At 37.6% G+C, this 17,389-nt stretch overlaps 1 protein-coding gene across 1 annotated transcript in view; it reads left to right on the forward strand.

Annotated features, from left to right (window-relative positions):
* LOC108880328 (neurexin-3a-like) overlaps positions 1-13,368 on the forward strand; it is a 32,198-nt gene extending 18,830 nt beyond the window's left edge. The window contains 7 exon segments of the mRNA XM_018671795.2: positions 288-491; positions 2,499-2,525; positions 5,729-5,848; positions 6,151-6,271; positions 6,738-6,998; positions 8,923-9,113; positions 10,992-13,368. Coding sequence (XP_018527311.1) covers positions 288-491; positions 2,499-2,525; positions 5,729-5,848; positions 6,151-6,271; positions 6,738-6,998; positions 8,923-9,113; positions 10,992-11,341 — 1,274 coding nt within the window. The 3' untranslated portion in view covers positions 11,342-13,368.
* The last annotated feature ends 4,021 nt before the right edge of the window (positions 13,369-17,389 follow it).

A 17,389-nucleotide genomic window follows, 5' to 3' on the forward strand; every position in this document is an offset into this window, starting at 1 on the left:
GTGGACAGGTAAAGGTAATATAAATAAATATGCTTGGGCCAGCCATTCAGTGTCAAGAAAGGGAGAGCTTGACGTAGCCTAAACAAATGTTCACTTTCATCTTACAAATTAATAGGCTAAATTACATGAACGTCACACATTGCACAGAGAGTGGGAGTTTAAAAGGGGTCCTGAAGCTGCTAGCATGACTAACTGAAAATTTGCACAAAGTTGGGCTGATAATACTGACTCTGGCCTTTCTTGAAATATGGCTAACATCTCTCTATGCTCCTGATTTTCTCACACAGAGGCTTCCATCCTTTCCTATGATGGCAGCATGTATATGAAGGTGGTGATGCCAACCATCATGCACACTGAGGCAGAGGATGTCTCCCTGCGTTTTCGTTCCCAGAGGGCTTATGGCCTCCTCATGGCCACCACCTCCCGAGACTCAGCCGACACACTCAGGCTGGAGTTGGATGGGGGTCGTGTGAAACTCACGGTCAACCTAGGTATCGTATGCCCCCCACCCACCCACCCATCTGCCTCCACTCCTACATCCTTCACCATGAGACGGTTTGCTGTTGAGCAGTGACCTCCCCCTCTTCTCACTCTCTATCTATCTTATATCAAGTCTGTTCATTAGTTACTCATCACTGTGATCCTTTAAAGGTCGCCAATAGCTTTAGAACATAAATAAGATTTATCTTTTGCATGGGTGTTAATGCGTTTTGTGCACACAGATAACCATGGACTGCTTACTGAATATAGCTATTTACTGGATAACAGCTTAGGTTGTACCATCATAACTTATTTTACCTCAGTGGTAAATTTGTTTGGCCCGTCTTTGAAACAGACAAACCATAGTCATATCCATGTTCTTGTTTACAGAACTTTTGAGACAGTCACAGCACAATAAGCTAAGTATGCATTATGATGTAGAGATAATGGGCTTTAAAGGCTAATCTCTAATAAAGTCTTTTTAAAGAATTAAGTGTGCTGAGACTTTCTAAGAGCTGACTTCCACCAAGTATGCCCCCTCCTCCCCCGACCTTCAGTCCATCATTCAACAGGAGATTAGAAGAAACTTTTCTTGTCTTTCTCACTAACCTCATTTTTCTGTCTGACATGAAGTAATTTCTCTGTCATCTTCCTGTTCTTCTGGGTGGTTGGTTTCTTTGCTAATGATGGTGTCTTTTATGAAAGTCTATGCTTTTTCAGTGTTTTTGGGTTTTTTTTTATGTTTAACTGTCAACCCCATTTTCCATCATGCTTTGTTGAAAGATGGTATTCACCCCTTCAAAGGCCTTAAGCCTGCGGCCCGTCAGGTGAACAGCCCGAGAACAGAGCCCAGCAAAACCTACAGCTGGCTGTGACCCCAAATACTTCCAAACACTTCTAGTCATTATATGTAAAGAATACTAAAATGAAAATGTATCCAATTTATATCTTGCACATATAGTTTGGCCGGCAAAAATCATAAAATGTAAGAATAATACCAATAGTTAGCAGACATTAGCTTGCTTGCCAAGCCATATTTAGATCAATTCTAAACTGATAATATTAATTAAAAAGTCATACCCTAGATTTCAGTCAAAATATTAGCAGCTCTAATTGGTCAGTACCCATATGATTTCTTAGCCTACGTTAATCTGTGTGATTTTCTACAGATTGTTTGTAAAAGTGTAAATATAGATCTATCTTCAGTTTTAGCTTAGTGATACGTGTAGGTATAGCATAATGCTCCAGATGCAGTGGTTGGGGTTCCTGTGCCTCTGCATGGTGCTGGTGCTGATTGGATCGTGGCTGTTTGCTCCCACTTTTCTGTTGCGGTTGACGACACATGAAACCACTAGCCACATGGTGACCAACCCTCACTGTCCTTACAGCTACATACAGCAGTTATTCTTCAATGGAACAGTTTAGATGCTTCATATTTAAATTTTTGTCTTACAAATTCAGCTTGTTGCTATTTGAATAGCAAATCAAATCATATCAGTCTGTACCCCTCAACTTTTCAAAGATCCATGGCTCTGAAATGAATGGCTGCTACCACCTTGTTGGTGCAGAGGCTTTGGAGCCAGAGACTTTGACTTTTCTAATGTGAATGTTTAAAGCTTAAATTCAACAGTCAGTGTAGGGTTGGAAAACTCATGTAGCTGGTAATACAAGTGGCCATTTTACTGTAAATACTGCACCTAAAAAATTAATGTATTTGAACTCTTCTACTACAGGTAACAAAGGGCACAAGCTCTAGAAAAGCAGCTAGTGCATTCCTGTGACAGACAAATCCAGGCATTATTTTATTTACTATTAAATGATGGTTTTTGGAAATCTGTACAACCTATAATTCATTTCATGTTAATTTGGCATAAATTAAATATAAATACCAAAGGAATAAAATGGCTACCTCCCTGCATGTGTACGTCCCCGGAAGGGTGGACTTTTTGTTTTTGGATGTCTGCAGCAGTAACCTTGAAGGATGCAATTTCATCTGTCATTTATTCTTCCCCATCTAGACTGTATCAGGATAAACTGTAACTCCAGTAAGTTAACACTCAAGTTTCATTTTGCTTTCTATGTTGATGGTCTGTTGATGTTGTTATTTTGAAAGGAAAACTGTTTTTCTCTTTTTTTTTTTGTTTTTGTTTTTTTTTTTCTTAAAATCTGAGTCTGCACCCACCTCCACTTTCTCTAAAGCCTATCATGTGGAGGATAAGTATGCTGAGTTGGTTTGAGTATCACTAATTCAACAGGAACCAGCAGAAATAGCCTCAGTCAAGTGGAATGAGCTGTGACTTGCTATACTTATTGGACATATCTTAACATTTTTTTAAATCAATCACTTTACTCTATTTTCTATTATTTTCTACTCTATCTTCAGTAGTAACAAAATACATTTAGAAGAACTCATAGAGTCTATATTTCATTTTGACACAATTTTAGGCAAAAGTAGGAAATACATTTTATTCATAAATGATGTCATTAAGTGACTGCAATCTGAGAAGCAGGTATGTACAAAAAGAGTTTACTTGTAACTGAGTGCTGCTAGGTTCATTGTCTAACATTTGAGGCCACAAGTGAGAGAGTAATAGTAGGTGTATCAGCTCTGTCCAGAACTCCCTTACCCTTTTTCTGACATGGATGTGTAATATAATTAATTCCATCCATTAATGTTAAATATAAATAATGAGTAATTGTTAGAATAATAACTAAATTCCATTGCAGCACGCCAACATTAAGTAGTGCATGAGACAATACAAAACTTACTATTTCTGTGTAAGGGTATGGAACTGTATTTGTTGAGACAACTGTTAATACTAGCATGGCTAGAGAATGTTAATACTGATTTCTAGTGGGGATCCAAACATTTTCAGACACCAAATACCTATGGATGAATTTTGATTGATAACTGATAATTTATTTGACTCATACAGCCATAAAAATGTGATAGTTTGACCTTGAGTATCAATACATTTGTCATAAAGCTTTGATACAATTTTGAAAATAAGCTGATATAGATCACATATATGGGAATTACAAAGACCTAATAGTTTCAGAGATTTAACACTTTGATCTAGTGGACTTCAATCATTACATTTTCTATATCAGAAAGTTACAATTTTAAAATATCTCAAACTACAGTTCTTTTTATTGTTAATCTTTAACAAAAAGCATATTCATGACAAATAATTAATCACTGATTGGTTGCATACAGTCCTATACCCAAGACTAAGTTAATTAAGCCACCAGAGACTGAGCATCAAAACTGAGCTCCAAAAGTACACTGAATATGCAGGACTGTATATTGTTATGAAATTTCATGTAAGGTTACATACTACATATTATAAGTTTAGGAATGATGATTCAAGTGAGTCTGCTGCTGTTGTTTTTAGTGTCACAGCTGCATAGCAGTTATCAGCCACACATCACTATGGATTGCTTTTACTCATAATGAGGCCATGGAGATCTTTGCCTTTACATTTGTTTGTTTTTTTTTTTCTCATGTAAGATGCAATAGATGTTCCAGTGAAACAAATAGCTAACCTCCTCTGGGGCAGGTTAACATCAGAGGATGGGACTAGAACCTGTCAACAGCCCAACTACTCACCAATCAGATCACTGGAAAACCACAGTAATCATTCCTACAGGATCCTGACATGGACAAAACAGTTTGCAATAAAGTGAGAAATAATAAAGATCAATAGATATTGTTATAGATCAGTGGAATCGTTTTTCTGTTCCAGTCTCTCCACATTTTTCTCCACAATTGAGCTTTTACCAAACACAGGGAGAGTTTATCATACTAAATGATCACATAATTACTATTATAGCTTCATTTTAATTGAACAAATATGTTCACCGTTTCCAGCAATTATAAATGAATATTTCAGTCAGATTGACCTCATCAGACATTAATTCTCTCCTCTCTGCTTTGGCAGCAGAAACAGTCTGACATTACTGTAACTTTTTATCTGCAGAATAAAGAGCAGAAATGCTCACTCAGTAAGAAACAGCATTTCTTGTATTTATTTATAAAATATCCTCAGCCTGACTTTAATAATTGGAAATGATTTCTATTGTTTCTTTTCTATCCTAGTCATGTGATCATGTTGTTTATAGGCATTTCTTCTCATATCATATTAAGTACTCTATTCATGGTCCTGACAACATTGCAATGGTTGAACAACAATGGTTGATAACCACCGTCATATGACTGCTTAGTGAGACTGTGGCTGTTAGGTTTGGTGAAGCCTGATAATGAAAAGATATCCTGGGTATGTTGAACTTCATAGTACAGGCCTCAGAAACTCTGAAAATCTGGTCTCATACCAACAGTCAACAGTTTTTTTTTACTATGACCATGATTGTTTCCCAATCTTATTCAAGTAATTTTTGTGCCGAAAACCAACCAAAATTTGCCTGATAACAATAGTCGTCTGTGTTTTTTTTTTTTTAAATAGTCATTTGAAATGGTTTTTGAAGGCACTGACAAACAATGTCCTCCTGCCAATTGAGGCATCAGATTGGAAAAGACACACACACAGACACACACACTAAAAAACAAAATATTTAGTCATTTACTTTTGAGGGTTTGCTAGTATCACACTTCAGGGTTCGTAAAGCATTTTTTTTTGTGTGTGTTATTATTTATGTGTGTGATTTTGCATACATTGTATGCACTAGTGCATACACGTATTTCCTGTCAGCAAACCTCTCCTAAAATGAAGAAACACAGATGTTGTTTTTCATCAGATCGTGGTTCAGAAAGACTTGGAACAGGTTACAGAAAGGCTACTGATGTTTTAAATTAGACAGGTGCTCTGCTTACTGGTGATGTTTTTGTCTCACTTTTATGGTCAAAAAAAGACAATAAAAGAGGAAGGAAATAAATAATAAGAAAAGATTTCTAAAAGCCTATTATGAGTAAAAGCAATTTTTACTACTATAGTTGTCCTCTTTCTATTCAAACTATTCAAGAGCCATGACGCTGTTTTGCAGCATAGTGGTCAAATGTATTCTAGAATTACTTATGTCAAAGATATCAAGTATTTTGTACATTTTCACTGTGCATTTCACTGTCTAAACCAAACCTTTGTTTCCCAAAGGTGTAAGAACCAGTTTGTAAACTAGTAAAAAAGCTACGTTGCACATAGAAATTCTGCCAATGGTTCCAGCCTGACTGATAACAAAGGTTTGGTTTTAGGCTCAGGATGTCTTTAACTTTGTGATTGACCATTGTTCTCAGGCAAGGGACCGGAGACCCTGTATGCTGGGCAAAAGCTCAATGATAATGAGTGGCATACGGTGCGTGTGGTGCGTCGCGGAAAAACCTACAAGCTAACAGTTGACGATGATGTAGCAGAAGGTACTTACCTACATCAAATCAGCACATGCTTGAGGAACTGTTCTTAGTGTTGCCTTGTCAGTGGTATCACAGCATTCTGTGGTGTGTTGCCATAGAGATTTATAGTATTCCTATGTAACTGTGCTACAGAGAACACTTGTAGATATATGCAACCATTAGTGACAGTTTGCACCCATCTAATATTATTAATGTAATTTTCTCCTTAAATCAGCCCTTTTGTGTTAGTGTCAGACAGTGTTCTCTTTTCTTTTCGTTTTTTGTCTTTCTTTTCAACCCATCCCCTCCACCCTCCCCGTCTTCAGGCCAAATGGTGGGTGACCACACTCGTCTGGAGTTCCACAACATTGAAACAGGCATCATGACAGAGCGCAGATATGTTTCCAGTATCCCATCCAGCTTCATTGGTCATCTGCAGAGCCTTAGGTACGCAGAAAACTTACTTTAACCGTACCCTTCAAATTTATGTATAGTTTTAGTTTTATTTTGGTTTTACTGCACATTTACCATTTGGTTCAGCCTCAGCACTCTCTCTATTTACTGAAGACAAATTCAGTGAGTAGCTGGTGAAGCGGGTGAAAGCAGCTAAATAGCCAGATATTTTTCTGAGTTAGTGGTGACCAAACCAGAGCGTAAAGTTAATACTGGACTTATATTTGTCTGGCACAGAACAAAATGAATGCTAATATTTCACTGTGCCTACTGTGAAAAAGACAGACAGACAGTGTGTTGGCTCGCTTGTTGTGGAGTTCCTGTGCCCCTAAAAGGCTAAATTCACTGACTGTCTTCAGTAACTGTGACCAACATGTTTTTTTTTTTAGACTTTGAAGAAGAAGTAGAACTTTATTTTTAAGACAGTAATTTCATGCACCTGTTCCTTTTCTTTCCTCAGATTTAATGGTATGCTCTACATCGACCTGTGCAAGAATGGTGACATCGATTATTGTGAGCTTAATGCCCGCTTTGGGGTTCGCTCCATTATTGCTGACCCTGTCACCTTCAAATCCAAGAGCAGCTACCTGAGCTTGGCCACCCTGCAGGCCTACACATCCATGCACCTCTTCTTCCAATTCAAGACCACCTCCCCAGATGGCTTCATACTTTTCAACTCTGGAGATGGCAATGATTTTATTGCTGTAGAACTGGTTAAAGGGTAAGATTATATAGAAAGGACACCTGTTAACCTTTTGCTTGTTGAAACCCTGAAAGTTTAGTTGTGAGATTATTTGTGCACCAACTCATAATGCCTATATATAATGCCATTTTTTTAAAAACAATGACAGTGTATCAAATGACAACATGAAAACAATATGACAATGTGAAAGGGGTTGCAAAATATCACTGCATTTGTAGCTCCACTTTTTGTCCAACCTGCAATTTTGCTCTTTTGGTTCAATTTTCCTCTTTTGGTTCAATTTTGCTCTTTCGTTTTAAGTCATTGCAAGCACCAGAACAGAAAGACCAAAAACAGAGGTAAAAGAGAGTGAATATTGGACTTCATCAGGTGGACAGACACACAGTCCCAAATAAGGCTGACAGAAAAGATAACCACTCTGGTGAGGAGAAAAGCATCTCAGAATGCACAACACAACCTTAAGGCAGAGTGACTATAACAGCAGAAGACCACAGCAGGTTAAATTCCTGTCATCCAAGAACAAATATCTGAGGCTTAAGACTGCAGTGGGTATAGGCTCACAAAAACTAGACGGTTAAAACTAGAAATACAGAGCCTGGTCTGATGAATCTCAATTTCTGCTGAGGCATGCAAATGGAAGGGACAGAATTTGGTGTCAGCATTAGTCCATGGATTCAACCTGCCTTGTTCAGGCTGGTGGTGGTGATGGTGGTGGTGTTATGGTGTGGGGAATGTTTTTGTGGAATACACTTTGGGCCCTTAATACAAATCAGTCATCGTTTGAATGCCACAGCTTATCTGTGTATTGTTGCTCACCATTAAACCAATATTCTAATGACTATTATCAGCACCATGTTACAAAGCAAACATGACAGTGATTTCAGTGGCCTCCCCAGTCACCTGATCTGAATCCAATAGAACACCTTTGGGAATAAGAGATTTGCAGCATGAATGTACAGCTGACAAATCAGCATAAATTATTTGATGCAGTCATATCAACATTTCCAACATCTTGTGGAATCTCATGAAGAATTGAGGTTGTTTTGAGAGCAGAGGTAGGCCCTACCCCATAATTAGTATGGTGTTCTGGTGAGTGTATGTGGATATGGTACAGGAGTGATTATTATTTGAATATATTTTCAGCAAGGCAAACAGACTTATCAATATATTTGCTCTGCTGCCTTCAAATTGCTGCAGGAAAGGAGAAGATCAATAAAGTTTTCAAGTATTAAATATTATGCCAATCAAAATGTGTTTTAGGTTTTTTTTTTTTTTTTTTTTTCATAAATCCACAGTTCCTTCACATATCCTCCAAATATTTAGTTTGTGGTTTTCTACAGAATAAATTATGGTTGCAACTGGTAAGACAATGACTCAAATCCAGTTTGTACCAAAATGCCAATAATTCACTTTGCAACACCTCAGTGATTGAAATCAACTCATGTTGGTGCCTCTCCTCCCACCTTTGTACCATATGGGCCAGATACGAAAATAGGGAAATTATGAAGACAGGAAGATGCTACGTTGTCATAACAGTGCTTGTACTAGTCTTTGCACTGTCATGAAAATAAAGCCCCAATTATCAATATGTAGGGAATATACTAAACATGAATTTTAGTCCACCAGTCATTAAAGCTGTGTTCAATAGTCGAAACAGGTGAGAGTTCTTAAGAGATCTTTTGAATATTGCTGGATGGCAGAAAATTGACAAATTGGTACAAAACCATCAGAGATGGACTGGAGTTGTACAAATAATTGTTTTGTCTGCAGTAACTTGATGATACAATGCATAATTCACAGCAAATGTGTTAAAGTCATTAAAATTCACTCACTTTCTGGATCAGAACGGCCATTTTGTGAACATCTCAAGGAATAGCCCTAAAGGTGGAAAACTGACAATTTCTTAAGCATTCTGTAACTCTCAATAACTTTTCTCTTGCAGATATATCCACTATGTTTTTGACCTTGGAAATGGGCCTAACCTCATCAAGGGCAAGAGTGAAAGGGCACTGAATGACAACCAGTGGCACAATGTAGCCATCACCCGAGACAACAGTAACACCCACACACTGAAAGTAGATGCTACAGCAACTAGTCAGAGTATCAATGGAGCCAAGAACCTGGACCTGAAAGGTATCCATTCCACCTGTTATATGTGTTCAGTTTTCATTCAGCCACATTGGTTTAAGTGGTTAAACTACTAAAAAACTCAAGTCATGGATTATTTTTCTCCAATTCTATTTACATTTTTACAAAGTTCAGTCTTTCTACAATATTATTTATGTAATTATTATGTTAATATATTTAAGTGATTCCATCTTCTGTCAAAACATCTGAGCCTCACACTTTTTCTCACTCTTTTTCCTGGTTTTGATATGAGAAAATTTATTGGACTGACTGAAAATTTACTCTACTTTATATGTTAATGTGTTATGTAACTTTATATATATATATATATATTAGCCAACACTTTTTTCTTTTCCCAATATCAAATATGCTGCTGCATCTTTCTAACCAGCCCTGTATCCCTGGAAATTACCTTACCATACAACTAAACTAAAATTTATATTTATGTAAACAGAAATTTATGTTTTCTATTAACATCGTAATTTATGTATTTGGCAGATCACATATCAGTAAAATGTTCACAGACAATGTGTTTGGTTTCTGCCCAAAATATCCAGTCTTGCTGTACATCTACTTGTAGTGCTTACAGCATTGTTGTTTTATTTTTTATGGTTATGTTTAGGCACTCAAAGCACTTGGTTAAGGCAAGGGAAAGATTGTGGTCTGGTTTAATAAGGAAAAAGTTAATAATGACTTCAGACATGTTTATTTACATTCACCAAAAACCTTTTTTTCCTAACCTTAACCCAGATGCTTTTCTTGCCTAAACTTAACTTCAGATGAGACTGTGAATATGAACCCCAGTCTCTTGTGTGACACTCTGCCTCCACTGCCATTAATAAATGTAGCACTTCACTCATCCATAGAAAGCACTGACCCTGAACCTAATCTAGCCAGTGACTGTGTTGTTTATAAACATAATTTGTAGGAGACAGGGTTGCTCCAGTGCAGCACCACATGGAAATTTACCTCTTGGTTTTTATATTAGAGGCACTTCAGGTAGATCAGTCAGTATGATACTAACCAGTAAAATGTGATGTATCAAAATATCTGAAACCCTATTATCAGGGTAGAACTTCACACACTTCCTAACCATGACAAAATAGGAAAGACTCTAAGGTCTATCATGTATGTTGACCCCCCTGTCTGTGGTAGCAGCTGCTGCGCTAGACATAGAGAGCAGGCCAGTAATCATATAACCCCCATTTGAGCCTGTCACACACACCACCACCAACCTCCATTCCATCACATACTACTTCTTACAGTTATTACTCCCTTGATCCTCTGTTGCATTTTTAAATATCCTGGGAGAGAGGGTTGTAGCTGAATTTGAGGATGCTGTTACCCTTTAAGGCACTGTTAATTAGAATGGGGGCTCCTATCAGTGCAAAATTGTGTAGCTTACTAATTAACTAATTAGACAAAGCAAATGTCATTAGGAAGTAGGAACATGAAGCTCAAGTTCTGACTCTGGTTGTGTTGATTTCTAAAGTGAATAACCTTAGAGTTGCTGATAATGACGTGTGTTGCTTTGACATTAAGCATTAATAGTGACCACTGCCAAGATGCTTATTATCAGAAACTGCTAGTAATTTAACACATATTTTGGATTTTGTTGTATTGTACTGCATAACTTCCAACATTTGAGGGTTATCAGTGGTGAAACGTAACATCATGCCACTACACATCACAAAAAATGCATTTAGATGGTGCTGTGTGGTTTGCAGTGGCTTTTTACTTGATAAAATATCTCAAAATTTACTTTGCTCAGACAAATAAAGATGTCATAGATCTGTAAGAACTGACATATACAGAGAGAATTTATAACAAAGACCTATTAAGATAAGATCCCTCTGTACTGCCTCTGTGTTTTCTGCACCCCAGGTGATCTGTTCATCGCAGGACTGGGTCCAGGCATGTATGGCAACCTGCCTAAACTAGTGGCTTCCAGAGAAGGCTTCCAGGGCTGTTTGGCATCTGTGGACCTCAACGGTCGCCTGCCAGATCTCCTCAATGACGCCTTGTTTCGCAGTGGGCAGATTGAGCGTGGATGCGAAGGTACACCGTCCCTCAAATCCAAGCCTGATTTAGACTACTACAACACAAACTTCAACTCCAGCTCCAGCAGCCCTTTCTTCCTGCTCAATGCAAACAGTAGCTCCACAGTCCTGCATCCATACGGAAGTCACTCCATCCTATTAACTGTACTTGTTGCTTCACTTACCCACTGTTAGAGTCAGGCCAAATATCAAATACCTCCTTACCTTCACCATCACGTTATCGGCCACATTGGTCGCCCGCTGACAGTGCCGTCACAATCACCATCAGAGCAGTTTTTTGCCAGTGTAGTAACATTACTGCCAGGTGCTTCATTTTTTATCTCTTATACTATTTATAAAGTTTCATTTTTTCAGACTTTCTTGAATGTTTAGGCTCATCTTCGAAGAAGGTACTACAGAGCTTGTATACACATTCACATGACATATTCACTTGATTGTGCAGAGATATATTCACACTGAGAGCAAGATTTTGCACTGGTGAAATTTTAAAATGTCTTAACATATTTAATTGACCCTTCACTAAGCCCTGCCACCCCTTTAATTATTGTTGCTATGCCTGTCAAGCTTTCCATTCTAGCGCTGCACATACATAGTTTACAGTGATAACAATGGCAGATGCACCACCAGAAGTTTGTAGTGATTTTTGAAGCAATGGATCCTTGACTTCAAACAGACGTAGACATGACAGCTGTCATTTTAAGAAAATCATATCTGCATCATCACCATTTAATGACTGATGATGACATAGGATTGTCCTTGTTTTACAGGGTTGGTAGGCTCTTAATCCTGTATTTTAGTGCAGTATTATAAGAAAAATGCTGGACTGGACTGTTGTTCTGTAACATAACATGTTCATGAACATGTTGCAGATGTTTACAGTAGTGATACATAATAAATAACTATTATGTGTCAAGTATTTTCAGGCAATATGTTGGACCTAACCTATAAGTTTGGCAAAGTGGTCTCAGGTAAACTTCTTACAGCCCAATACAAAGCAGTACAGAGCTGCCTAAACTTAAAAAACCATCAGGGACTGGTGTTACACCATCTTCCATGCAGTGGAATGTGTCAATCCTGAACAGGACTTTGGTGCGTCAATCCTGATCACAACTTTTTCTAACAGAACCTCAATCCCACAAAAGAATGTGAGACTAATTTGGCCTCGGAAATGACACTAGGTTACTACTACTGTGTGGAAAGCCATGCTTAGTTACAGATGCTAAGCTATGCCGAGCAATCACTGTTCGGGGTAGGGGTTTAGAAAATGGTCAATGACAGGCATACAAAGAGAAAATATAAGATAAATACATTAAATATTCAAGTCTTAGTCAAGCTTTACACCTGACCATGACATCATATCAACATTGGAAATCTGTATCAGGCCATACCTGGACTCCAGACTATACAGTTTGTTCACAAAACAAAACTTGCCAAAGTTTTTATTTTTTGTGTTAATTTCCAATTGTTCATGCATATTATGTAGCTACATCAAAATAGGCTGTTGAAACATTTTGCACGAGCAAGCAAATGTCACTGTTGTTTCCATCTTCCTGTGCAAGTCGTGCATTCTTTTTTGGTTGATTTTGTCATCCTTTTAAGGTTCTGGGCCAGCCTCCACAACCTGTTCTTGTTTGCATGGAAGTCATTTTCTGTGTAGCTGTTTTTTCTTATGTCTGCCATATCATTCAGTTGGACATTGAATATACCGTTTGTTTGTTTTTAACGTTAACTTACAGAGCCCCAGGTTAGAGAAATTAATGTGTTAGCTGACATTTAATTTTAATCAAAACAGGCAATAATGTTATGTGTACTGTATGTCCTCCTCATTGTGACAATCTGAATGGGGTTGATAACAATGTTATTCACTGTGCTGTATGTACTGCAACAAAGCAATGGCTGACTAATTTATTTTTCAAAATAAAATGTCATCAATCACAGTTTGTTGGTCTTGTCCATGGCATTCTGATGTCTCATTTTTATGTGTTCCTGTATGGTTCCTTTTCTTTTTAGCTTTTCTTTGTTTTGTTTTGTTTTTTTGCCTATGTATCATGATCATTTGATAAGTCATTTAAACTGTATTGCCATATACTGCTTACATTTCACCGTATGAAAAGGATTTGTGTTTATTGAGACACTGACACCTTATCAAAGCCCATTAATGATTGTTCAGTTTGCAGCTCAGGTTGTGGCAATACATTTTGCCATCACTAGATGGTGATACTGCACTGCTGGCAAACATGACAAAAGGTATCAGCAGAAGTAACATGAATAAGCTTTTCACTGTCGTTACATATTAGATTAAATCCTAAACCAGATAACCAGAAATAGGAGTTGCCACAGCAGGATATTCCTGCATTGTAAGTCATTGTGAGTTCCAAAACTCCATTCCCTCCTCCAACTCATCATCAGTTCACTTGATCTTGAACAGCTCCTTTTAACATAGCAGATTTCATCATTTCACCAGGTAAGTTTCCACTTAACACATTTACCTGATTTGAGTTAGATGAGATGTGTAGACTGCCTTTAGGCTTGAAAGGTTGTGGTTAGAAGTTTTTAGTTTTGTCTTTCAAAGAGCACAGCGATGTGAATTCCAAAATTGACTATTTTCACAGTGGGAAAATTTTTTTAAATTAAATATCAATTTAAACTTCATATTCACTTCCTCATCATGATCAGATTATCTGCTGCTCCACACTGTGACATTTTAGCTTAAATATGGTTAAATACGTTTGTAGTTTTATAGCAGAGATGTAAAGCTGAATCACGTGACATGGACTTGACTCCGACTTGAGCCAGATTCAAGTCACAGATTTGATGACATCAGACTTGACAATGTCTAAAAATGTCTCTGTCAGGATTATTCACATATTCACTGTGAATAGATTCGAAAATTGTGACTTTCTAGTTCACCTGGTAGACCGCATACCACATGTCAAGGCTGCTATAAGGTGAGTCCTTATAGCAGCAGACCAAGTACATATCCAGGCCTTGGTCCTTTGCTGCATGTCATCTCTCTCTCTCCCCCCTGCATTTCCTGTCTTTCTCAATCAAAAAAAAGCTAAAAAAGAAAAACTGTGGGTATTTAGTTTAGTAAAGATGCAATTAATTTATTGAGAAAACTTTTAAAATGACACCTTGGGGGATAGAGATAATATTCAGGTTAAACGAACAAAGTTGAATGATTCAACCAGATGATTTAGGGGGTTAGAGGTGACAATACCACTGCATGAATACCTCCACCATGGGATACATTGTTCTCAGTCTCATTGATAACTACACAAACAGATGTTATGATAGTGTTTTAAGATTTATATTAAGAATTCCCCATACAAATTACTCTACTAACAATGCAGCTTCCTTCAACACTTGAAAATCCTGCTCTCTCACTCAATTGCTCTTTCAGAATCCAAAACATTGCCAAGTAGATTTTTACATACAAGGAATTTCCCTTGGTGTTCTAGGGTATAATAGTCAAACATATAGAATGTAAGAGAAAATACAAATCCAGTATGAAGCCCCATTTTATTCATGAATCACAAAAGAATGATGGAAGGAAAAAAGGCAGTTGAGTGACTGGCTAAGACAAAAGACACTGACAATTCACACTCTCAATTCAAACATATTAAATGATTGTAGTGGTCTAACAGGTGGATATCTTATAAAATCAAAGCCATTTGCATGGTTAGACACTACCACCACCAAGTGACAAACTATATTTTTGAGGGATGCTGGTATAAACAAGCCTGTAACTCCAAACACATTTTTTTAACAACCCATAGTAACCTCACACCCCACAAGGTCATTCCAGATTTAAAATGGAAGTGAAGAGAATAAATTCTGGGTAAAGCACTATGGTTAAGGTTATGTCCAATGTTTTATTTAGATTGCCATGTGAAGTATTTAGGAGTCTCTCAGTAGGCAGTGGGTGTGGGTCAAACTAGTGTTCTAAATCAGACCAGTGTCTCTTTAAAGCAGGCTCTGAGTTAGGCTTTGTCATCATTGATTACTGATTATGGTTAAGTCTCCAGTGAGTTTGTTTGTACAGTATTCACCTAGATCTGTGTGTATGTGTGTCTGTGTGTGTGTGTGTGTGTGTGTGGACTTCCACAGGTCCCAGCACCACCTGTCAGGAGGACTCCTGTGGCAACATGGGTATTTGTATTCAGCAGTGGGAGAACTACACCTGTGACTGCTCCATGACCTCCTACACTGGAACACAGTGCAATGACCGTGAGTACGGATGTCACTTTCAAATATGTAATGTCACACATGTGTAACAGAGTGGACAAAATCATCTCAGCGAAAAATCACACCCTTTTAAACACCTATTTTTATGCCATCACTGAGTGCTTAAAATGACAATAAAAGTGATAGTGAAGACAGGATAAAAATGTTTCTAGAGGTGAGAACATTGTTGGGACTCAATTTCAATTTTAGGTAAGTACTGAAATCTTACTCTTCCTGAACTGTCCCACTGACACACTACACATATGCATGGTGTGTGTTGTCACAGCAAACATCTGTAGCTGAATATCACCTTTCTATCACACTCAATTATAATACAGTGGGATGCATATCTAAGGATGGTCACCATTGTATACTCAATTTAAAATTATATGGTGAACTGTGATGCATTGCAAACAATAAATCTTTCCATTTTTAAAATCAATCCATCCAAAGCATCATACACATTATGAAGGCCCAAGGTCTTGAAACTATTTTGGTGGTTTATAATATTCCAAAGGCTATAACACATTATTTTCTGGTCATATATACACAAATTCATACAGCACTTGCTCTATACATACAGTACCCACTAACACATATACACACATTCACACTCCAATGCTACATCGGGGGCAGTCTGGGGTTCAGTATCTTGCCCAGGGATACTTCAGCACCCAGGGATTGAACCACTGATCTTCTGATTAGTGGGTGACCTGCTTTACCCCCTGAGCCACAGCTGCCTCCGTGGGGGGTGGGGGTGTGTGTGGATTTATTCATTTAGCTGTCTTGTTCCTTATTTATCCATTCATACTGACACCTCATAACAAATTCACCAACAATAGCAACTTTTCAGCTGGCAGGTTGTTAATGTATACACTCATACAGTCTCACCTCAAAGAATGTCATGGTTTTGTACTCAGCTGTTTATAGTGAAAGTAGTTGTGAGAAATTTAATCCCCTGCCAATTCTGCTACTGAAAACCAGGGTTTCAGATGTTGTAAGATGAGCTGACAAACACTTAGATATACTGAGGCTGTAAAAACAGGACTTATTGTGTAAAACCTGACTTCAGTTAACTAAGGCTAGTTAGTTAGTTGACAGTAAAGTAGGTCGACAGGTAGACGTAGTATATATATAGAGGCATACAGTTCACATTAGGAGAAGGCTGCAGTGGATTGATGGGTCAACACAAGTCTTTACCATTCCCATTTGAAACCAGTAATGCTGTTGTTTCTTTTATCCATGGCTGTTCCACAACCTCTGCATGCTTACTACTGTAACTAGACAATAAAGGTCCACTAACCCTAAAGGTGTAATATACATAATTTGTCGGTTGCTGTTTGTAAACACACCATTCAAAGTTAATGTGCAATAATACTGCATGCTATGCATGCATGTATTTCTTATGTACACTTACACATTTTTAGATTTTGAGATATGTTGGATGTAATGTGTGTGTGTGGCGTGTTTGTTTCTCTGATGAAACACTGCTGTAACAAAGTAATTTCCCGTAAAGGATCAGTTGAGTATCTATTTATCTATCTATCTGTTTATTTTAATGCCTAACCATGGCTGTACAAAAACAAAATTGTAAACAATGCAAACACATCTAAAACACATTGTGCAACATTTTGTACCTCATTTTCCTTAGATTTTCCTTATTCAATACTGCAAACTAGGGATGTCCATTTTTTCTGTAGGAACAGTGCCATTGGCCTGTGTGAATTTCTGCTACATTTACTAACAGGCTACAGATAACAGCACCCACTCATTCTGTCTCTCACTGAAATGTTGATTAAGCATTCAAAAATGAAAGGTAATGCCCTGTTGTAATCTTTGTTGTTTTCTCAAATGTGTATACCATATTAAGCAACTAAAGTAGATGAGTATAAAAAAACAAGTTTCAACAATAATGATTTGATTAGGTTTTGATCCTCTTAGTAGGTAAGTAAAGTTTATTCATACAGCACCTTTCAAGAACAAAAGTCACAAAGT

The sequence above is a fragment of the Lates calcarifer genome, unplaced genomic scaffold, assembly GCF_001640805.2.
Source record: "Lates calcarifer isolate ASB-BC8 unplaced genomic scaffold, TLL_Latcal_v3 _unitig_895_quiver_1251, whole genome shotgun sequence".
Taxonomy (NCBI): domain Eukaryota; kingdom Metazoa; phylum Chordata; class Actinopteri; family Centropomidae; genus Lates; species Lates calcarifer.